The sequence below is a fragment of the Halichoerus grypus genome, chromosome 1 (assembly GCF_964656455.1).
Source record: "Halichoerus grypus chromosome 1, mHalGry1.hap1.1, whole genome shotgun sequence".
Taxonomy (NCBI): domain Eukaryota; kingdom Metazoa; phylum Chordata; class Mammalia; order Carnivora; family Phocidae; genus Halichoerus; species Halichoerus grypus.
Window position 1 is genome coordinate 97,764,616 of NC_135712.1, and position 25,374 is coordinate 97,789,989.

The 25,374-nt window shown below is 36.2% G+C and overlaps 1 protein-coding gene and 1 long non-coding RNA gene across 7 annotated transcripts in view; both read right to left on the reverse strand.

The window, feature by feature from the left end:
- LOC118520346 (uncharacterized) overlaps positions 1 to 22,145 on the reverse strand; it is a 593,589-nt gene extending 571,444 nt beyond the window's left edge. For all 6 annotated transcript variants that reach the window (XR_013446615.1, XR_013446612.1, XR_013446614.1 and 3 more), the window contains exon 1: positions 21,910 to 22,145. This is a non-coding gene — a long non-coding RNA (uncharacterized LOC118520346). The remainder of the gene's footprint in view (positions 1 to 21,909) is intronic.
- Positions 22,146 to 24,577: 2,432 nt separating this feature from the next.
- LOC118530211 (peroxiredoxin-5, mitochondrial-like) lies at positions 24,578 to 25,098 on the reverse strand. The gene has a single exon (XM_036083587.2). The coding sequence runs from the start codon at positions 25,070 to 25,072 to the stop codon at positions 24,584 to 24,586; it is 489 nt and encodes a 162-aa protein (XP_035939480.2). The 5' UTR covers positions 25,073 to 25,098; the 3' UTR covers positions 24,578 to 24,583.
- Positions 25,099 to 25,374: the final 276 nt, after the last annotated feature.

A 25,374-nucleotide genomic window follows, 5' to 3' on the forward strand; every position in this document is an offset into this window, starting at 1 on the left:
TCATCAGGAAAATATAAATCAAAGCCACAATGAGATATCACCTCTCACCTGTCAGAATGGCTAAAATCAAAGACACAAGAAATAAGTGTTGGCAAGGATATGGAAAAAAACAAACTCTCGTGAACTGTTGGTGGGAATGCAAGTTTATGCAGCCACTGTGGAAAACAGTATGGAGGTTCCTCAAAAAATTAAAAATAGAATTACCAAATGATCCAGTAACACCACTACTGGGTATTTACCCAAAGAAAACAAAAACATTAATTTGAAAAGATATATGTACTTCTGTGTTTACTTCAGCATTCTTTACAATAACCAAGTTGAGGAAACAACACAAGTGCCCATTGATAGATGAATGTATAAAGAAGATGTGGTATATATACAATAAAATATTATTCATCCTTAAAAAAGAATGAAATCTTGCCATCTGCCACAACATGAATGGGTCTAGGGGTATAATACTAAGGGAAATAAATCAGAGGAGGACAAATACCACATGATTTCACTCGTATAGAATTGCGGAATCATTATATTGCACATCTGAAACTAACCTAACACTGTATGTTACTATACTTGAATTTAAAATATAAATTCATTTTTAAAAAAAGAATGGTGTTTCTTTTTCTTTTCTTTTTTTTTTTTTTTTGTAACTATGTTTGTGAATTCCAAGTCCATTGATCTATTTCCATTGACTACAGCAAAGTAAGACCCAAATCCTTGGGTAACATATACTACACAACAATTCCCTAAAGCTACTGACCAATAAAATTTTACACCATAGTCTTTATATCTTTGTTGGGTTGAAATACACATTCTTACTTCCAGAATTCCTACCTAGCTTTCAGACCTATTTACATATGACCTCTACTGAAATCATCCCCAAATACTCCAAGCAAAATTAATTAAAATCTGAGCTTTGCTTCAACAACACCAGAAAGGTGCCATGATGAATCAAAAAAAGCAAAGGCTTTGGTGTTGGATCGCTCTTGTCAATTCTCATCTCTACCAGTTACCTGCTATGCAACCATAGGTGATCATTTAATCACATGAGCCTCAGCTTCCTCTCATATAAAATGGAACTAGGATTCCTATCTCACAGGACTTATTGAAATAACATATGTAAAACACAGTCCCTGGTACATGATAAAGTACACAACAATATAAAACGTTATTATATAATTATATATAAAATGCTTAGGATATAATAGGTGGACAGTACTACTATTTTATAATAATAGCATCAAAATAATGTTTAGGCTTCTATTTTCTTAATTAGCCTTAATTAATATATTTATGATCCTTTGTCAATAGAATTAAAGACTAGAATTGTGCCTTTCTCATTTTATGTCCTTGGTTCAGGTAGGTCTCTCAGTTATAATAAGTATTCAGTGAATATTTGTAGAATAGACCAATAAATGAATGGCACAAAATCTGAAATGATTATACGACATTTTTGCATACTGGGTTGATTTGCCAGGAGTATGTTGAGTAATTCAGTAAGAGTATGTTGAAGAGTAATGGATGGGGACCACAGGGACAGAGGTTGAATTGGTAGTACTAGATTATGGGGACTCAGGTGGCAATGGGGAGAAAATATAGGCTTCTTTGTGGGAGAGTAGTGGCTGGACTTTTCCCCTTGCTCTTAGTATTTTAGTAATTATATGTTTTGTTCACCACTGTATAATACAGTGACACTTAATATTTATTTTTATTTATTTATTTTTTTTAGAGATTTTATTTATTTATTTGACAGAGAGAGACAGCGAGAGAGAGAACACAAGCAGGGAGAGTGGGAGAGGGAGAAGCAGGCTTCCCGCAAAGCGGGGAGCCCGATGCGGGGCTCGATCCCAGGACCCTGGGATCATGACCTGAGCCGAAGGCAGACGCTTAACGACTGAGCCACCCAGGCGCCCTTTAATATTTATTTTAAATGAAAATGTACATGCTCTGTACAAGAGGCTTGAATTAGATGCTGTTAAGATAATAAGGCAGTATGGGAGAACAGAAACATCCTGAGGCTACAGGACACACATCTGATCCTTGACAAGACTGAAGTACTCACTGGGAATCAATCAGGCCAGTACTGTTTATCCTATTCCTACTCCTTCCTATCCCTGAGCAGATAAGGAATAGCTCAATGTCTTGGCCTTCCAAAGGCAGCCTTTATCTAAGAGGACTAGATGTACTTTTTTCTTATTAATGTTTATACAGTTTCTCTAAGTCTATGACTCTGTCTGATATTAGTCAAATAATTTATTATCTGCCCCATTTTCCCATCTGTAAAACGGGAATAATAACACCCCTGATCTCATAGGATTGCTGTGAGGATTAAATGAGGGCAATTATGAAAGACAATTAATATTCAGCAAGCATTTGGTACACAATAAGCATTGAAATGTTACTTATCACCAACATTAGCAAAGATTCATTCCTCTTTCAGGAAAAAGATCCTCTTTCATTTTTTCCTCTAGACCTAGAAAGTTAGTTCTTAATCATATGACTTCACTGAATTAGGAATCAGGGCACAGGAGTTCTACTTTGCCATAGTCATTAACTTATTAAGAGACCTTGATTAGGTCACTTAGCCTCTCTGGGTTTGGGGTTCCTCATCTGTAAAATAAATGCTTCCACTAAATGGTCTCTGTGGTCCCTTCTCACACTGCTTATAACCCAATGTGCTGTGTTAAAGGCAAGTGATATATAATGATCAGTCCTGCCTGTGCAAGGCGCTGACCTTTCATGAGAGCAGTGGTCTACAGAGGGTGGGGTGGAAATGAGAATGCATGAAATTAAGAAAAGGGAAGATGGAAAGTGAAGTAGAAAGCATCAAACAACCTGACCATAAAGCAATGAGCTATAAAGACTTAACAGAATGCGATAGCAAGTCAAATTAAAAAAATCTAAGGCAGAAGACACATATCTATGTTTAAAGACAAAAGGAATATTAAATTTTTAAAAAGGTTAAAATGCATGCCTTTCGTTAGCTATTAATTTTTCTTAAAATTAGTCTATTACTTTTCATTTCAATTTTTTATTGTCCCTATTAGTCACTCTTTTCAGAATTTTCTTCACTTTGTTTTATCATTTCAGAAAGCCCAATCAACAAGCTGTGAATTTTGTTGCCAACCTAAGAAAGTTAACTTAAAACTAAGGTGGGATTTAATGCATCTTCCTTTGTTCCACAGAACCATAATGCAACCAGAAGAATTTTTACCAAACCAAGTAAAAACAACACATGATCTTCTAGGTTTCTGTATTGCTTTGCACTTTAAACATAATGATACACTTGCCCATTTTGGCAGAACTAAGGATGCTATAATTACTGAGGCATAAGATAAGAAACTAGAGAATGAGTCAAATGAAGGGAAAAGGAGGTAACAGTTTAAAAATGAGGATGCTCATAGACACCATGCTTAGCTGAGAGACAATGGTATTTTAAGCAAGGAAAGAATCTAAAAAAGAATTGATAAGATGGGATCCCAATGAGAAAATTGAGACTAGATGGCTAGAATACCGTAGAGCCCAAATCTCTGATTCCTGGAATCTGAGATTTCCACTAAATGGGATAAAAGTCTAGAAAAATCACAATGACAACTCTTAAATGGAATGCTTAAAATCATCTACCACACTAATATCTGCTTTGGATAAACATTTATTATATAGCTTTACATTTGCAACAATAAGATACATAATGGTTAGCATTATCTATCTCCCTCATCTCCCAAATTATAAAGAAAATGTCATTGGTAATTTCATTTATTATTTAACAAGAAAATACGCTTTTACGTTTAATATGCTATTCAGCCTACTTTTTCTTTTAAATAGTTAGAAATGCATACATAAATGGCTTAATACTATTAGCACTTTGGGCTTTTAAAGACAGTAATTTGGATTCAAATATTTATCCCTAAATTCTATCTGAAGGTCTGCAGCTTCATTACAAAAAGCAAAAACAAAACATCCTTCAGTCAGCATTTTCTTTGGGCATGCTTAATAATGGAAAAACTATTTTATATCCATAAACTGTTTTTTCTCCTTTAAATGTGACATGTGACATGAAATTAGTATCTTTGGATCAAGTGCAAAACTATTTCCTGCTAATCTGCTGTATCATAACCTTCTTTATAACTTGGCATTAAGTCTTTTCATCCCATTTTGACTAACTTAAATCTTCTCTATTCAACCTGCCCTTGATTCACCATTTCTCGCTAAGCCACCCGACATATTGCTCTCTCTGAATAGAAGTTTCTAGCAACACTTCTCTAAAAAAGAGCATCCTTTCCCTCTTCCTAGACTATCTTCAAGATTTCTTTATTCATTGAATTTTTCTAATCTCATCCCACTTTATTCCATACTTCTTTTTAATGAAAGTCAAGAAAGGACAGTAAGAAGGTAAAGTGAATGTAAGGCAGACTCAGCTGGCTTTCCTTAGTGCCATCCTGAGCAGAACCATAGACAAACATGCCAAGGCTTGCAGCCATTTCACACCATTCCAAAGATTCCCTGATACTACCTTAGTGTTGAAGCCAAGTTATCTCTTTATTCTACATGGTGGGTATGGGTCTTCCATTTTGTGTCCAAGACTTTGAAATCTCAATCCAAGTTCCCACATGTGAACAGCTATTTCCTTCTTTGAGTGTGTTTGATACTCAAGGGGTATTATATGGAAAAGGAAGTCAAACATCTGTTTTGGGTGGAACCAGAGAATAATGATATGCAATATACTACACAAGCTTAAAGCCTAGACTATCTTAAAGAATTAAGTTAATATTTTCCCCAAGCCTATTCCTCTCAAATGATATTCATGGGACTTTAATAATATAATTAAAATTAGTAGGTAAAGAAACAGTCACTAAAGGATTTTGAACTGAGGAGAAATAAAATAAGAGCTATTCTGATTTGACGGCTGGAAGAGGGTATTGTGATGGTCAAATAATTGATTATGAAGGCCTGAACTTGGTCTTAGAACTAAATAATAAAGAAGATGGATTCTAGAGATATCATTAAAAATGAAATCATCAAGATTTGAAAACTTTTTGCTATGATGAAGATAAAGGATGGAGAAAGGGGACCGGGAGAATATGAATTCTAGCATAGGTGACTGGGAAAGATTAGTGTCCTTAAAAGACACCTAATAGAATGGGTATGTTGCATGTGTATTTGGAAGGTGGGTGGTCAGGGCAGGGCTGTGGATCTGGTATACTGAATCTGAGTAGGTAAGCAGATAACCAGAAGAGATGGTTAGCAAAGTCAGAGATGCAGAACTGGAAAAAGTCAAGACTGATTGAAGAGTCATCAGTGCAGAGAAGATATATTATACCTCATAAATGGATACAATAAAAATGATAAAGATATAAAGAGAGAATAGGACTAAGCATAAAATCTCAGTGAATGCCTAAAATTAGGGAGCAAAGAGGAGGAAGTCAAATGGTGTGTGTCACTTGGCAATAATATTGATGGATCATCTGCTTCACCAAGATGGCAGAATAACAGTGTTAGTACTTGATAATTTATAATAACATTAGTATTCCATTTTTCTTAATTTAAAAAAAAAACATTACTATTTTGCAAATATTGCCATCATGCAATCCATTGTCTATCCATGCTTAAGGTGTAAGGCAATGTGTTAAGTGTTGGAAGATATGTAGATTAATAAGACATGGTCCCTGACTTCAAGGAACTTATCCTGAAGAGTGGTCAAACATTCCCACTATACATTTATAATGCACAATAGCCACTCAAATTAAAGTAACTACAACTAAAACTCCTTTTAATCAATAACTTACCCTTGAATAGGACTTCTAACCTTTCTTTGTACAAATTTTCTTACTTAGCATCTCATTTGACCTTTATAATAGCTGTTAAGAAAGACAAACAGATATGTTTCTGCATCTAACAGCTTCTCCTGACTTATCCAGCCACATCTGTCATTTCTTCAGGGATCTGTCAGCAGAGGCAGCGTTGGTGATGGGAAATCTGATGCAACTCCAGCTCCCGTTCTTCTTACGGAATATTGAAAACCTGTGGTTTCCTTGAAAAGGTTTCTCCTGGGGGCACCTGGGTGGTTTAGTTGGTTAAGTGTCTGCCTTTGGCTCAGGTCATGATCCCAGGGTCTGGGACTGAGTCCCACTTCGGGCTCCTTGCTAAGCCGGGAGCCTGTTTTTCCCTCTGCCTGCTGCTCCCCCTGCTTGTATTCTCTCTCTCTCTGTCCCTCTCTCTGATAAAATAAATAAAATCTTTAAAAAAAAAAAAAAGGTTTCTCCTGGATGAGGTAACTGGGTGATGGACATTGGGGAGGGTATGTGTTTTAATGAGCACTGGGTATTATATAAGACTGATGAATCACAGACCTGTACCTCTGAAACAAATAATACATTATATGTTAATTAAGTGAATTTAAATTTAAAAAAAAACAAAGAAGAAGAAAAAAAAAGAAAGATTTCTCCTATCACTAAAGATAAGGTCTTTTTCTCAAAGTCTGGTCATCAGAGATACATGTATTTTCTTACAGATTCTGTTTCTATTTTTGTTGGTTCAGATTTATATAACATATAGGTATATTTTAATATTTACTTTCTGCATGTAAAGGTGACAAATTCATTATATAACCTTTGAGACTATAAAATAGTAATAAAAACAACAATCATAATTACCACTTTAGAGGCAACTATCACTAAGATTCTGGTATTCTCTATATCCACACCTAGAACTAGGTCTATATTTATATCCACATCTATCTATAAATAGTGATGTCACATTTTGTATTTAAATTTGTATCCTGCCTCTATCACTTAACACTGTTTTATCACTTAATAAAATCATTTTCCCCTGTGACAATATTCCACTTCACTCTATAAATGGAACATAATCTACCTTACCATTTCTTGCAGAAAAATTATGTTTGGAAGTTTTGTTTGGGAAAGATTGAACATAATGCCTATCCATATGAGTCTCATTTCTATAGTACTCCATGAAAGTAAAAAGACCTTTAAGTACAAAATAGTTGTAAAAGCACTGAAGAGAAAATCCATAGCACTATGTAATCCCATTAACTCTGGACTTAAGCCACTCACATTTTTATTAATGACTTAGATCACTGTGTCTGTAGGGTATACTGATCAACTGTGCAGATGGCATAAAACTGGGAGAAACAATAAACATGTTGAATGATGAAATCATAATCCGAAAGGATCAGACAGGTTGAAATGATGGGCTAAATGAAAGAAGAGTGCATTTTTAAAAGGATGGATATAAATTTTCATGCTTGAGTTAGAAACAAAAAAAATCAGTGGTATATGATATGAAATGTAGTTTAACAGAAAGTTCATGCAAAACAAAAACAAAAGAAACAATGGTATAAAGTAGCTGACAAAAAAAGAGCTAATATAATTTTGGGATAATTTAATAAAAATATGACAAAACCAGGAAACTGATAGTTTGTTTTTCTCTAAACTGGACCAGTCAAACATGGAGTTTGTTCAGGTCTCTGCTCTACAGCTTAAGGAGGATATTCAAATGGTTATCATTTAATAGAGAGTGCTCATGTTACAAAAAGTTTCAAAATATTACATATAAAACAAAGTTGAAAATATTAAAGGCTATTTAGTCAGAAGACAATAATAGTAAATTCTAGAAATTAATTCAATAACTGTATTAAAATATGTAGAGGGATTTAGGAAAAAATAATTTGTCCTAATAGACTTAGTGTCCCATGAAAGCAAACTTAAGACCTAAATAGGTTTTGGTACTAATTCCAAAGTGTAGAGGGGTCCCCCACACCAAAGAGCAGTTCTGGAGACATCAGTTGGATGTTTTACAATTGAACTTAATTCTGACATTATATACCTGGTGATAGCATCAGATTCCACAGGTTAAGAGCTCAGTCCCACAAGACCACCTACCACTTCAGATGCCAACCACAAACCCAGGTTACCTGTGCTTCTGACCCAACCTGCTACAAACTGGAGATTCCAAAAACCCCCTCCAATTCAGGATCTGAATCACAAGTCCAGGTTGTTACCTGTACTTCTGACAGAGAGCCTATAAATAAGAGGTTCCCACCACCCCCACCTTGGGTTCCATTAATTTACTAGAACAGCTCATAGAACTCACTAGATTACTGATTTATTACAAAGAATATTAAAGGATATGAATCAACATCCAGATGAAGAGATACATAGGGTGAGGTTCCGAACAAGGGGTTTCTGTCTTTGAGGAGCTTGGAGACTGGCATGGTGGTATGTGGAAGTATTCTGGTTCCTCAACCTAGAAGCTCTCCAAGTCCCCTCCTTTTGTTATTTTATGGAGTCTCCATTACATAGGCATAATTGATTAATTTATTGGTCACTGGTAATTGAATCAACCTCTAGCTCCTCTCCTCTCCCAGGAAATTAGGGGCCAGGATTCAAAGTTCCAACATTCTATTCCTGGTTGGTTTCACTGGCAACCAGCCGTCATTCTCAGGTGCTTTCCGAAAGTCACCCACATTAACATAAATCCAGTTGTGGTGGAAAGGGCTTGTTATGAACAATAAGACACCCATTTCACCTTATAGCTTTAAAGTGTTTCTCAGGAACTGAGGACAAGAAAACAAATATTATAACAAAAGATGCCTCATGGCTCTTATGCTGAGGAAATTCCAAGGGTTTTGGGAACTGTGAGCCAGGAACTGTAGATGAAGACCAAGTATATATGAGAAATCTTATATATCACAATATCACAGGACCAAGGAATGATAGTTACACAAAGATTAATTTTGTCCCAATACAAGGAATTTGGCTCAATATGTGACAACATATAACAACAATAATAATATAAAACGTTTGAAAGTATTCAAAAATAGAATAAATGGCCTCAATCTATCTCATGAGTTTAGGAATTTTCAGTCTTTGGAGCTGTTCATGGAAAAATGAGGTAAGTATGTAATCATCTACATTCTTCTGCACAATCTCATGTAAGCACATTGATTAAATTGCCACCATTGATGATTTTACATACTGATTTCAAGTCTCATTTGTATCTTAAATTCTAGACACACAATTGTACCACCTTCCTTGTTGTCTCTGTATCAGTGGTTCTCAACTGGGGACGATTTTGTCCCTGCCTCAGAAAACACTTGGAAGAGTCTGGAGATATTTTTGGTTGGCACAACTGAGATGAGTTCTATTTGCATACAGTGGGTAGAGACCAGGGATATTGCTAAACATTCTACTATGTACAAAGCATCCCTGCCACGACAAAGAATTATGCAGCCCAAAATGTCTATAGTACTGAGGTTAACAAACAGTGCTCCACATTTACATCCAACAGGTAACAAACAGCATGACCAACTCCAAATTCATTATCTCTACTCCACTCTTCTGCTTTTCTCTTAAAATCCAAAGTCTCCTCTCAATAAAGCTTAGTTGCTATTCCCTATTATGATTAATGGCATCATTAGCTACCCAATCACATGAGCTAGAAATCTTGGAGTCATCCTTAACTCTTCACTTTCCTTTTCTATTAGTCTACTCCTAAAACGCCTTTCTAAATCTTACCTCTCCTTTCCACCACTACTGCCATTGCCTTAGCTCAGTCTCACCCACATTTTCTTCCCACAAGACTTTTTTTTTCCTAATTCATCTTTCACATTGTTGCCAGGATTACCATCCTAAAACACAAAAGCAATAGTCCTATTACCCCATGCAAAAACCACAAGTAAGCCTCCAGTGTCCAATGAATAAAAGTTCAAACTCCGAATTAATATGAAAGGTGCTAAACAATCTGTTCCCACAATCTCTCAACAGTTTCATCCCATTCACTACCACCTCCCCTTGGATGCTGGATTGTAATACTTTTAATGTCCTTTTAAATATTGAGATTCCATAGCTCTAATGCTTTTTGCTTATAGATGAAAGAGACAGCAGTGTTCTCATTGAATATATCCCATTATATTGCTATCTTTGTTTCTGACAAGGCTTTAATCTCAGTCAAAATTCCTAGAGAGAACATATCAAGAACAGAAATGTAAAATGATCTCTTCCTAACCTTAGTAATTATGGCTGTTTTATATGTTTGGTAGCCAAAAGAAAGACATTAGCAGCTATTTATGGTTTGCTTTCTGATATTTTTTAAATATTTGGATTTTATGAATAAATACTTCCAAAGATCTGAAATCCAAAATGCCAGTACATGTTACATTCTCCCCCTGGATGAATGAGAGGATCATTAGGTATGTTACATTTTCTTTTTATGAAGTATTAAAACTTCAGGGAAGGTTAAAAATCTAACAGTTTTTTGAGGTAGCACTAAAGGGAAAACAAATATTTGACTACCTAATTCATGCAGCCTGGGTGAAATGACTGGACATACAGATGGTTAAATGTTAAATACAAAGCTAAGGGGGAAACCTCATGAAATATATTTGAGTATGCACTTCACTGAAATACATTAAAGGTACCCAAATATCAAAATCTTTATTAATAAGGTAGAAAAAGATGCATGTTTTGGGGCATACCCAAACCCTTTATATTTGCCTTTGGAATTTGGACTCATTCATACTGTCAACACATGTACTCAAACAGTCTCCTCCTCCGTGTTGAAGTTGAATCCTTCCTGAGGAGACCATGCTGCTGACAGCCAAGAACAAAGTTAGGTGTTCCAGGGAAGCAAGTCTTGGGGTGACAGCCAATCTCCACAAAGCAGAGAGTTCTCTAAATAATAAAGAGTTGACTGTGATGGCAAAGTCTTCTTGCAGGTGCAGATGCATGTATTTTGGTATACAAGCAAACGCTTGCAGCTGGTTCCCCTATCCCACCACCACCACCTTATTTTTACAGTGTTCTAATCTTACTGGAGTTCTTACTTCAGGAATCTCATTACTCCAAAATGTTCCAGGTGTGGGATGGAGCAGGGAAGCAGAGAAGACAGGGAAGGGGGTAGTATAGAAATAAAAACAAAACAAAATAAAATAAAAATGGGGCAGGGAATTAAAGGCCCTTCTATTTCCTAGGCCTTATTCTTGCCTTTAGCAATATAACTTGATGTATTCTATTCAAATTTAATGCCTGAAAATGAGCCTTCATGCATGCATTGCTGACATTTTCAGTAGTAAGTAAATAGACTACTCTATCAAATTGAAGCCCCAGACATCAATTAAGATATCTGTGTCATCACTGCAGTTTTTTGAAAGAAAGCATATTCCCTGGAGTTTTATTGGCTGAAATTCTTTTATTTCTATTAGTCTCCTGCATTTCACATTTATCTTTGTAATAAATTAGTTTTGATACAGTTTGTTAACAGATCCTAAAAAACCATTGCACAACAACAATTTTGGAATACTTCATTCCCTGCCTGCAATACAGGAAATTTCCTCTTCAACAATACTTTTTATAATAAAATGCAAATCAGTAATTGATTTGTTTAAGTAGAGTTTTAGACAAAATTAAAGAGAGTAATTTCTCAAGCTCTGTAGTTCACTTATCAGTAGTAAATGAAAGCTAAAAATATAGGAGAGTAATTTGTAAAGCATCATTTTCTGATGTCTAGTCTAATAATTATACAAACCTAGATTTTTCATATTCTTTTTTTAAAATTTTTTTTGAAGATTTTATTTATTTATTTGACAGAGAGAGACACAGCGAGAGAGGGAACACAAGCAGGGGGAGTGGGAGAGGAAGAAGCAGGCTTCCCGCAGAGCAGGGAGCCCGACGTGGGGCCCGATCCCAGGACCCGTGGATCATGACCTGAGCCGAAGGCAGACACATAACGACTGAGCCACCAGGCGCCCCGATTTTTCATATTCTTCTCAGTGTTGTGCGGATCATTCTTCTCAATGTTGTATAGATCAAATCAGACAAACAGTATTCTTTTCTTACTGATAAAGTTTTTCATATCTCTCAAACTCAATACACTACATCTTTGGCCATTTTAATTTGTCCAATCTTGCAATACTGACAAAGGCTAGGGTGAATCTCCACTTTTATTTTTCAGAAACATTTCAACATGGCATGGTGAAACCATGTGAAATACATCTGCAAAGCTGAAAAAGATGTATTCTAACAAATGTAATGGTAGATATGAAAAGTGTCTCTGAAATCGACATGAAATCATAAGCGTGTCAGAATAATTCATTGCAATGAATTGTACTCAATTTTAATAAATGGGTTCAAATTTGACAAAGTCAGTCTTAGTGCATCTAATTTCCTTTATGTGAGATACCCATATAATAAGCTCCATTTGACAGTGGGAGATGGATGTTAGAAGATTCTGTGGAAAAAGTAGCAATCAGCGAGAATCTACCAAACTTACCAAACTTAAAAATCCATAAACATGTCAGAATAGAAGGTTACAAATGAGAAAAACCATGGAAATTTTGGTAATGAGAACTGGGTGGTACAAAACTAGGTGAAATGACTGAAAATGACATGTTAAAGGAATAAAGATATCAGGTTAAGTTTCTAAGCTAAAGGACAGAATAGGCCTTTACTTTGATAAAAAGTCATTACTTAGGAACCAAGTGAAATGATCAGTGTGATCGTGAAGGAGAACAGAATATGCCACCCCAAAATAATGTACTTTGTCATGTGGATTATTTTGAGCTGAAGGCAATCAAGACCCAGCCGACTCAAAAACTTTTACCTGTCTCTTAACTCCTAAAATCATTTAGATGGGGGTCTGGCCCAGAAAGAGAGCTATTATCAGAGATCACTCTCTTATCTGAAAGATTTTCCTGCATGCGAAGGCAAACATCTGATAATCAAACACCCGCTCTTCTCATCTTTCTATGAATTGCCCTCCTCCGCTTTGAAACCCCAAGCCCTATCCCATTCCTTAGCTCAGGATGGCATTTAAGCCTCAATTGCCTGACTGCCTTCAGGTCTCATATTTATATGGAGCTTCTGTGCCTACGAAATTAAATTTGTTTTTCTCCTATCAATCTTGTCTTTTGTCAATTTAATTATTAGACCAGCCAAAGAACCTAGAAGGATAGAAGAAAAATTTTTCTGCCCAACAATCATTTAGTCAGACAATCCTGTTCCTTTTCTTCCCCCCCTACCATCAGGATTGTTATCAGGATTCAATACACAGCAAGTCGGTAGTAATGTTATTGTTACTGTTACATACATGCCTCAAGGGCAAGGTTTGCTCTTTTGCATTATTTATAAACCCACTTAATGTTTGGCACAAAGCTCTGCATATGAATACTACACGCCTAAAGAGCAATGATGATAGGTGTCTCTGAAATTTACATACAAAATCATGAATCTGTAAAGTCATACTGTAAAGTGCTCTTTTTAGGATTCAGCCACCATTTGTTTCTCAGTGTGGCTAGTCAAGAATAGAAGGTGAGAAGGCAAGTGGAGAAGCTCAAGAAATGACAGCTAAAAAATAATTTAGATAAAACCAAAACCAAGGAAAATTATTTTCTAGCTTTTAAAAGGGCCTGGAAAAGTGCTTCTTGTATCTACCTGAATGTAAAGCATGCAACACCCTACTCCAGAACCTCTGCAGAAGGAAATCATCAGGCTACATCTACATAGGTGACTTGTCTGCAATGTTTGCTGAAGAAGATTTCAATAATAACCTTCTGGTATCTAAATGACTTGTATTAAAAAGACAGGGACTAGCTGTTCCGTCCTCACTGAGATCAAGCGAGAAGGTGTGGGCTTATACGGCAGGAGAGATTTTGGAAAGGGTTTAGCTAAGAATTTCACAGTGCAGGTAACTGCTCATGGCAACGGATTAGCCAGGGAAGGTATGACATAGCTTCTTTGAAAGTGCTTTGAAACTGTAAAGATTCTCATCTCATCCTGAAAAAAATCACTTCTCAAGCTCTTCTTTAGCCCTCTAAGATTTTAAGATTGTAAAGGGCCAAGTAAAATTACAGTTATAGAGAACTTATAGGTTATATTTAACCAGAAAAAGCCTATTAATAAACTAGGAATGCCACGTTTCCTATCAGTCAAATATCAAGCTTCCTTTAAGTTTATTATTCAGTAACAGATCGATAAAATTAGTTGGCACTAATTTTTCTGCAGCTGAAGGGACAGCAAGGGATTTAATACCTTCAATAATAATTTAAAATATCTTCAATGATAACTTCAAAGAAACTAATGTCAAGAGGTTTACTAATTCCTGACGAAAAAAGAAAACACACAGTTTTAGAGAACATTGGCGTGAAATATTAGATATATTTTCTTTAGAAAATCACATCAAATACCTACAATACAAAAACAACAACAAAAAAACCCACATGTCCTAAAACCTTTGGTATCATTTTAAAGAATTAGTAATGAATGTTTTCCATAGAGAAAGTTACAAAATGTTTCTGTCAAGTATTAAAAATAATGAATACATGAGTTGAAAAGTAATTAACTCAAAAAGTATTTCTTAAGAATTCTCTTTGAATGAGGCTCTTATGTAGTAGTCAAAATCAATTTAATCAACTGTTATCCTGTATAAAAGGCTGGAAGAATTCAATAGAAATACAGAGAAGGTAGGAACTAATCCTAAGATATCGCACTTAAAGAGAGTTAAATCAAAAATTCAAATCAAATTTTTTAGTTTAGGTAGTGTACTTATGATTATGATATACAGGCATCAAGGATCCAGTGCATTTACTTTCATGATCAACTTACTTCAAAGCACATCCTACCTCTGACAGTAAACCTTTACTGTCTGCCATTTCTGTTCAGTCAACACAGTGTTATTTTTGCTTTTGATTTCAAGTGCCCATAACGTATTTCATATTTCAAATGACCTGGGGAAATGAAGCCTTCACACCCCAAGGTGTTTTTACATTCTGACAGTTTCCAGTCATGCTCTCTCCCCCTGGAGGGCTCGGTCTACGCTCAACCAGTATCTGCTGACTGACAAATTTCTATGTCTCATCTTAAACTTTTCATCCTCCTTTCAGCCTATTTTTTCTAGTTGCCTTTATCTCTGGTTGCCATTTAATATATCATCAAAATCACCAAGGGAATTTGTTAAAAACAAAGACAGTGACCCTCCTCAGATTCTGAATCTGAATCTCCTAGACTTGTGTCTGGGACTTGGACTAACAAGCAAGCCTTCTGCCAGTACCTAAACTAAGGGACTCCCAAGCTTTATCAGCATGAGATTGTACTTTATGACATATCTATCTAAAATTGAGTCCTGAGGCATCTGGGTGGCTCAGTCGGTTAAGCGGCTGCCTTCGGCTCAGGTCATGATCGCAGGGTCCTGGGATCGAGCCCGCATCAGGCTCCTTGCTCAGCGGGGAGCCTGCTTCTCCCTCTCCCTCTGTCTGCCTGCCACTCCCCCTGCTTGTGCTCTCTCTCTCTGTGTGTCAAATAAAGTCTTAAAAAAAATAAAAAAAATAAGATTGAGTCCTAGGATACATTCCTTAGGACCTCAGTCTCCCTATAGTATTTAAGTTAATTGTCACAAAAACCCTAAGCAGTGAGAATTACTGTTTCTATTTTACACAAGAGGATGCTGAGGCTCAAAGAAATTAAGTATTAGGTAGAGCTATGAGCACTGCCAGCATACTGTGTAGACTATATGGTGGGATGAAAAAGACAAAAGACCCAGAAGTGAAACTTACATTTGAATCCCAGGAGGGCCACTAATGCAGCCTGATCTTGCCATTCAACCTCTTTGAGCCCCAATTAATCACAGAAAAATGGTGATTCTAATGCTGACCTTTGTAGGTCATAGCATATCATTGTCACTCAAGAGATAATAATCCATTTCCATCTGCAATTCTATTTTTTCCTTATTATTTCCTTAAGCCTGAATGTATTTTAAAATGCTTCTTTTGGCCTATTTACTTCTGAGTAGAAATACAGTCTTACCTTTTAACAACCGTATTATTAGATGTTAATCAGTTATCTAAATATGATTATTCAGGAGGTTGATCTGTAATGTAAAGCAACATATCAAACCTGTTTAAAATGGAAATGATAGGAGAATTTCCAAAATTAGGAGAATATTAAACAAAAGTAAAATTATTAAATAAAATTATGATACAGCCACACAGTATAATAATATGCAAGCACTGAAAATTATATTTTTTTAAAGAACTGCTAATAACATAATAAAATAAAAACACACAATAGGACATGAAACTATATTTATTACATAATTCCATGATCAAACGTGTGTACAGAAGCATATGTATGAACATATGTACATGCAATTGTGTCAAAAGAGAGAAAGGAAATATGCCAAAGTATTAATAATAGTTCTTCCTGGCTTGACTAATTACTTTTGTTTTTTGTTTTCTTCTTTGTAGTTAGTTTGGATTTCACACATTTGCTATAAAATTAAGTGTACTTTTTATAATGAGAAAAAGTAAACCTCATATAAATGAAATATATAAATAAAACAAAACAAAACATGCTGTAAAGTGAGCAAAATGAGGCAATGCTAGCATTTGCTTCTTTTTACCTTGAGGTCGTAATGAGAATATATTTCTTACAAGGGTTTCTTTAACTTCTGTTATACCCAACACTGTAAAATGTTCAAAGAAAGATAAAGATCCTCTCAGATTACACACATTTTAAGTTTCTCTCTGACCATATTTGCCTTCCATGAGAATTCTACAAACACAATATCTGCAACAGAAGGTTCTAAAATCAGGGAACAAACTGTTCTTAACTGTGTGGGGTAGTTTCTCACTTACACAGAAACCAGCCTTTCCCAAAGAAAACTGCAATGCCCCCATCCCAACATTTAGTACAAGTCTACCCTCTCCTGGGCACTGTTCTAGGTCTTCCATTTTCATTATTCTTCCTTCTGTGGCCTTGGGCAAATAACTTGACCTTTCTGTGCTTCTATTTCCTATATAAAATAGATAATAGTACCGATTTGATAAGGCATTTTTATTTTGAAGATTAACTCGGTTGATATTTAGAAAGCCCCCAAGAAGATAATCATAGTACAATAGTAATAATAATAACAATAGGTATTATTTTTAACCTTAACAACCATGTTTAAAGAACAGGTATATAATTGCCTCAGACAGCTGATGAGGACACTGGGACCGAGAGTTTAGGTTATCTCTCATCTTATGTGTGCCAAGAGTCAAACGCAACTTTCACTGACACCAAAGCCACTACGTATCCTTGAAATCATCATGCAACAGACAATATTCATATATAGTCACAAACCTATTGTAAGCCAGACACAGAAACCGAGCAATATTGGACAAGACTCAGTTGTTGCCTTCAGTCTAGTGAAGAGAGCAGGCAGGTCTTCAAGCAGTAAGTATGGTGGCAAGGATGAGAATATGAGGCTGTAATAGCAGAGAGAAAGGTGCTAAGTGTATCGAGAGGGGTTGGGCAAAGCTACCTGGAAGAAGCAACACTTCAGCAGAGATCTGAAGAATGAGTCAGAGTTAACCAGTAAGCTGCTGAGGAACAACAATCAGTTGGCATTTGCTCCCTGGTGTTCTGTGCTGGAACTCTGGAGCTGCCAACGCTAACTTCATGCCAGGTGACAAATGATCTGAGTGCCCACAGCTGCAGCTGCCGCTCTATACCCTCTCCCTCCTACTTCCATCGTTAATGAGCCAGAGACCAGAAAAGAATACATCTTAGTAACCAAGAGCTCTTCTGTTAGCCTTTGGTCCAGAGATACAAGAAACGTTCTTCACTCCTGTTAACAATACAGCTACAGATCCTTTATTATTTTCCTCTAGCACTTGCTAAAATAGAAGTTTGCTGCTATGAACTCTCATTTTTATTCATCTTGGTAGCAGGTTGTTGTATGCTCATAAATGTACTCATTATAAAAAAATACATGATTTTTTCTTCCAGGAACAACTTTAAAGCATGTCAGTGCCCTAAGGGCCCTTAAGGTTAATTCTTGCTGCTAGGAACACTTCTGATTTGCCCTAACTTCCAGCAGTTCTGACTTTGGAATATTCTGCCTGCAGTTACACAACAGCCCAGAGACACAGGTGTGTCGGAAGGTATCTCTTCCAGATGTAACTAGCTTTGCTGCGTGAAGGCAAAGTTTGTGCCTTTATAGATACCTCTGTATTTCAAATATTATTTTTAAAAATCTCATTTCAAACACTTGATTTAAAGAAAAGCAAACTTTCCTTCCTGCTGTGGTGTGTCATTTTCAGTACACAGAGCTTTTAGAAAGACTTCCATTTTGCCCCTTAGAAGTCACTGCTATATGTCTGAATCTACTTATTTGAATTTGTGAGGAAAAAAAAAGAATTTAATCTTTATTTAATTGTCAGAAACCAAACTTCAGTGCTGTTTGCGACTGGCAGTATGTTTAGTTTAACAGGGAGATTCAAAAGAAGCATGGAAACGGTTTCTTTCCTTTAAGGAGTTTACAGTTTAGTTGGAAAGGCAAAAGAAATCATGTTAAACTGACTCAGTGACACTGACTATAGAAAGCAGCGACATCAGGACACCAGAGGAAGAAGAAAACTTTTCTCTATACTAAGAAAAAGGAGTATAATACGGAATCTAGTAGTAGAATATTTTCATTATTGTGTATATCTTATATTTGTATATTTTTGAAAGCTAGCCTTCCAAAGAATAAAGAAAAAGCCCCCAGTATATTTTCCAAGGCACTGTATTTGTGTCTTTCAAAATGATCATTTAAAGAAACTTACATGCTCTCCTGAAACAAGTTTTTAAAAAATTTAAAGAATCTTGCCAAACTAGCTCCACTATATGAAGAAAAATCTATTTCAATTGCTATAGAAAACACAACAGCTTTAAGTCAACCACTAGGGGGAAAACCTGCAGTACACACTGCAGTATGTTTCTCCGAAACTGAATATCCAGCTTTATTTGAACAAGATATGCTTCCCCTAATCCGTTAGTCTCCTGGCCAAGCCATGCCCTAGGGCTTAGAATAAGGTAAAAATCCTAGGTCACTATATGTTACCATCTCCTCTTGCACAGGCTAAAAATAAAGCATTAGCAGCATGTCCAATAGGATGGAGACCAAGACTGGTGTGAAAATTTGCCGTATTGACAAGGATGAGAGAAAAAGCCTGACTCTGTGCTCATTAGCTCAAAGTGAATCAAATCCTGCATCCTCAGTTTAATTAACACATATAAACCCCATCAACATATATTTTTAAACAGAGAAATTCTATCCTTGCATATGCATTTTTAAATGAATCATATAAAAGTAAATTATGATATATAAGTTATCCTCACAGAAGAGAGGTCTCTCTTGGGCAAAAGGGGAAAACCCAGGTGTTTATTTTTTAATGTTGTTGGTTCAAGGACACTGTTTTTTGGCTTTTTTTATTTGTATGACACTATACATTCATTTATAATCTGGTTGAGTGAACCATATTTATAATTCCTTTAAAATGTCTATTTATTTTCATTTAATATCATCCTTTCAAATGACAAAAAAAATATTTTCTTCACTAATTTCTTCACATGTGCCGGTCACTGCCCATAAAAGCTTTAGATATTATTACACAGGGATAGAGAAAAGGATTACCTCCGTGTATGAGGGCTGGGACCCCAAGCATGCTACTTCAGTGCCCCCTAAAACTATGGAAGCAAAGAGCTAATGCTCTCCTAAGTGATAACTTTGCACCCCCCAGAAATATAAAGAGGCTCTAGAGAGTATGACCTGTAGTAAGTTGCAGACTACCAGATACTGGAGGCATTCACATAAGAAGGTAAATACATACTACAGGGTGCAAAGACATTCCCCAAACTCTTCAACTGTTTTCCTGACTTTATTTGTTTAATATGTGTTATATACCTATTATATTTCTACTGTAGAGATATGAAAACAACCTGGTGAATTCTGCCTGAATATTTACACAGTTTATAATTATCCTAGTAATCCCTTTCAAAATGTAAAGGAACGACTATTCATATAAGAGGTTAAAAACAGATTAAGATTAAACATCAATAGTGGCTATTCTAGGGAACTTGCTTTTCATTACCTGAGCCATAAGGGGAATCAGCTGCAACAATAGTTCTATAGAGCTGGTAAATTTTGGGGATGTTAATCATTAATGAGTAGTAGGAAACCTAAATGTAAATAATATAGAATCCTGGCCTTATCCCCACTTTACCATTCATTCACTCATACAGTAGATACTTTTTCCAAGAAATTTCTAGGTTCTGTGGATGTAATAATGAAAAAGATTTCCATATCTTGGAACTTATATTTTAATATGGTAGATATACAATAAGTAAATCATAAAGTTATTGTAAAGCCTCACACTGGCTCTTGCTATTATGCACAACACTCAATATTTCTGAAAGAGTACTTAATGCCTATATTGTTAGTGGCACTCGGGATAAACTAATGATGAAAACCCAAAATGTTCAAGGTCATCCGCCCCACCACACACACACCTGTATAATAATATCTCCTACTGCTCACTCCCGAGCTCAGTGAAGAAAGCAGTACCCAAGACAAACTAAGTTCCTGACTGGACATTATCTTTACTCACCAAAATTGATCTTCCCACCCATCCCTTGAGAGGAGTACCTTATAATATAAAGTCCCTAAGCCAGATTTCTCCCTCCACTTAAATGCTATACACCTTGGGCTTACACCTCTCTAATAGCACTTATTTTGATTTGTATTTTCTTATATATTCATGTTCATAAAAATGCCCACCTAGTCATTTGACTGGCAACTTTTTGAAGGCAGGGACTGTTTCTAACTTTTCTTGGTATCTCTGGCTTTATTTGGCATACTGTCTTAAACAGGTCTCAATTCATATTTCTTATGTTGAATTGTGTTATATTTGCTCTGTGCAATGGCAGGACATAAAATTCAATACCTGATTCAGGTACAAATCTGTTACAAAGGAATACATACAAGTTTATAGGTAGCCTAACGTTAGTTTTAGAGTAATAATACTAAGAGTAAAGCCTCAGCCTCTGTAATTTCCAATGCAGTTCTGAAGTTTTGGGTCTTTCTGTCGGCTGACTAGTTTCTAATATAAACGCCCAGTCAGAACTCCCATGTTTTCAGAGCTCTTGTGCATTCCAGCTATAGTAACCTCAAGTCTAGGGAATCTAGATTTATGTATCTATGCATTCTATTTCCATATAAGCACTTCAGCCAATATTTTATGTTCAAAATATAAGAATCAAACTTTTCCTCAGAATTTAAAAGCACAAACTAAGTGCACAACTGAATGAAACTTGGGAAATTTAAAATGTAACACTGAAACAGTTCAAAGAATTAAACAGTCTTTAAATTCAGATTTACTTTTTTAGCAATAGATGATCTTCACACTAAGTTACTAGATAGAAATACTGAGTATGAAGGTGTGAAAAATCTATCCATATGCAACACATGCATTTTTATAACTGCAATTATTCTGCATGTAAGTGACATATATATGTTATCGTCTACACATAGACAACACATGTTCACATGGCATATTAGGCCATACAAAATGTACATACACAAGATATGTATTTTTCATCATTAGTATTTTCATAGCTACACAATATTTTTTCTAGCACACAGATATGAAAATCATTCATATTTTACAGGTGTGTTTATGTCTACACCTATAGGTAGGTAAAAGTGATTTAATATCTAGTCCACCGTAGTTAAACATACATTGTTTTCTATTGTCTTTTAAAAGTCCTATCTGGTAAAACCACATGGTAATATGGTTTAGGTTTACTTCTTTTTTTTCTCTAACAAAGAAAACATAAAAGTATTTTGGTGCCATTATGTTTTTCTTTACACTATTAGTCAGATCATATTTCTACCAATAGACAATGTTCTGCAAAGCTTTTATTATATCATGTTGGAAAATGAAAGATTGTGACCTCAAACCCCCATGATCCAGGTGAAAATGAAATGAGTGTATACACGTAGGCACAATTCAGGACACAGAACGTTTGGTACACAAAGAATGATGAGACGGGTTCCTACCCAGCACAATTACAATTCAGTAGTTTCTCTCGCACGTACCAGCTCAGCTGCCCACGATCCACGCTGCTTTTAAATACTACAAAGCAATTTACACTCCAACTGCCGCCCGCTTAAGTTCTTCCTTTTGCGCTCAGAAATGGAAATACTTGGACAGTGAGTGATGCCCTGTTGCAGCTGCCTCCCCGAGTCCTTCAGCAACCCACCTCTGAGCCGCGCTGGGTTAAGCCCCTCCGCTCCAAGCTCATTCTCCCCACCAGCCGGCAACTGGTCGGCCGCTGGGCGGAGAGAACGGGCACCAGGACGCCATCTGGAGGCGCCTCGAGGCAGCTGCACAAACTTAAAACAACTAGGTGGAACAAGAATGTCAGCAAATTCTTTGGTAAATAAGCATACTGTTTTATTTACACTTTCCTATGCATATTTTTTTAAAAGACAAAAATGCAAGAAAGCCTCATTTTGTTGCCTATGAATGTTCTATTTCTCTCATACTTCATAGTAAAGTAAAAACTGTGATTTCATTTATATACGAATAACAGATAGCAAATTATTTTTGTTTCTTTTTGACTTATCTCAAAGAAAAATAATTAACACTGGACACTATCAGAAGTTTCTGGGATTTTGATATATAACAAAAAGGCAGCATTCCAAAAGAAAAATCTATTCCCCTGAACTAACACAATGCAAGTGTGTTAAACATGCTCTGCTACTTTAAAAAATTACAAACCCTACCTCTGGAAATGTTTAGTGTGTTCCTTATCAGTGCATTACACTGACTTGAGTATGATAACAAGAAAAAACAGTTTCGGTTATAGTTCATTTGATAAGGTGTTCATAGGACTTAAACATTTCAACAAAAGCTCCTTGAATTAATTTCCCTCTAAATATCTCCCTAAGGTTCTTTCCCTTAAAGAGGATAATTTGTATACCTGAATGAGATATAAGCTTAATTAATTAATTGAATAGAGCACTTAAAGGCTTATCTACTGTGATATGCATTTAGAAATGTGATTATTGAATGTTTCTTTATTCCTTACAGATCAAAATGAACGTGATTGCTATCCCCATCCCCCACTCTACCTCATTCCTACTTCGACCATGCAGAAAGATTTGGAATTTCACCTCTCCGTTAAAATTAAAATTTGACTTTGAAACTATTTAATAAAAGACCCATCTATAGTGATTGTATATTTTTCCAGGCAATTGTGGACCAGAGCTTGATTATATTCTATGTGGGGGCCCTTTTGGGAAACAAAAATTCTTAATCACTTCAATTTCAAATCAGTGTTTGAGAATTTCTGGCAGGATAAACATAGAAAAAAATACTTCATCTCAATTGTTTATTTTCACGTGTTTGATAAATAAATACATTAGCTTTTCAAACATATACCATTAAATATTTTCTAAAGAAAAGTAAGATTTTTCTTTTAAATAGAGATAGTATGTACCAAATATTCAAACTATAATTTTTGTGAGTTTGTAAAGTCTCCCAAAAACTTATGTGCTGAAGGGATTAAAAAGAATGTTAACTTTTTATGTGTATGTCTCTATACCCTCAACTCCTAGCACTCTAGAATATGAAAACATATTAGTTAACTGACTCCTAAATTATATAATTTATATGCTGCACTGTGGTTGTATAGAATTTCTTAGAAAGGCAACATACTCAAATATACAGTTTAAGATTACAAGCAGAATAAATAGCATTTGGGAACTTACAAATAATAAGGTATTAAACACTGACCAAACAGAGATATGTCCAACTTTTACAAAGTAAAATGTGATACATGAACATTTAGATGTAACAAACAGATAGATCAGGGGATAATTTTTCCCACCATAAATGTTTTGACCTTACAAAATCATTCTTTAAGTAAAAACTCCCCACAATTTATAGAATGATTTTAATGAAAAATAACTATTTGCATGCATAACAAGAAAAGAAAGTGAGACTTTAATGAGAGGAGTAGCCATGTAAATTTCACAGCCAAAGACACTGTGTCTATGCTCATCAGAATAAAAAGCTGAAAACGATAGGAGTTGATGCAACATGCAAAAGAGATGATTATGTGGCTAGGGCAGGAGGAAAAGCACGATGGCCATGAGGTGTCCCCTGAAAGAAAGTCTAAAGTTAGTCTTAAGATACTGAGAAAAGAGAAAATTAAAAAAAGAAAAAAAGAAAAAAAAAAAGAGTAAATTCCCCCCAAAAATATACTTGGAAATAAATAAGGAAGTAAATTATTTCTATTTCCACATTTTAGCATGTAAAACTCAAAGAAAGCAAAAAAGTCCACGTCAAAGTCCCACATGGGGCCTAAGGAACTAAAATAACATGGGGTCTCTAAATATTTGCCTTTTACTGTAAACTAGGATAAAGGATCTATGTTTATGTTCTATTGCTAGTTAACAAATTACCAATCTTAGTGGATTAAAACAAAGCACATTTATTATTTCACACTTCCTACAGGTCAGCAGTTCAGGCATCACTTAGGTAAGTCCTCTGCTCAGTGTCACAAGGCTACAATCTAGGTAGCAGTTGGGCTGTGTTCTTTTCTTTCTCTCTTTTTTTAAAAATATGAACCAGAAATGTTTATTGCAGAAATTTGGTAAAGGTTCCCATTGGGTGGCCCCTGTTCAAGTTGGACTGGGGCCCTCCATCTGGGGTTGGGCAGGTGAAATAGAAAAGGGTAGAAGTAGTATGTCTGGGCCCAGGGCTTCAGAGCTGCAAGATGATGTTGGGAGCCAGGCTGCAGGTGAGGCCTATACCCTTTGGTTCCACATTCAGGGACTTCACTATGCCATCCTCTACCACTATGGAGAACCTCTTGAGCTGGCGATTTCCAAAGATAGACACCAATGAATCATCTAGTAACAGATCTGTTTCCTTCCCAAAGGTCCCAGTGGAGTCAGCCAAGAGCCTAACCTTGCCTCCTGAGTTGTGAGCTGGTCCCCACACTTCAGTCACAAAAACATCATCAACACTCAGACATGCTACCACCTGAACCCCGTTGGCCTTCAGAGCCTCAGCCTGCTCCACAAACCCTGGCAAGTGGGTCTTGGAACAGGCCGGGGTAAAGGACCCAGGGATTCCAAACAGTACCCCCTTCTTGCCCTTGAACCGCTCTGTCAGGTTCACCTTGTTCCCAGGCTTCTCTTCAAAAACCACCACTGAAGGGATGGCATCTCCCACCTTGACTGGGGCCATAGCTGAGGCAGCACTGCTGAAACTGAGGCCCCACCAAGTGTCTACTCCCTGCTTTGTTGCCCGCACCCACCTGCTCCTGCCGCCGCCCATACTGCAGACTAATGGCTGCAGTCCAGACAAGAACTGAGTCTGCGTGGCTGCCCAGAAGGTACAGTCCAGCCAGCAGCATGCCCATCCCAAAGCAGCTGGTCTATGTTCTTATCTGGAGACTTGGTTGGGGAAGAATGTGTTTCCAAATTTAACTAGGTTGTTGGAAGAATTAATTTCCTTGGATTCTTCAAGACCACCAGGAGAACATGTTT

Bases quoted from the DNA above. Each gene is read 5' to 3' on its own strand.
- LOC118530211 (XM_036083587.2), bottom strand. From the start codon at position 25,072: ATGGCCCCAGTCAAGGTGGGAGATGCCATCCCTTCAGTGGTGGTTTTT.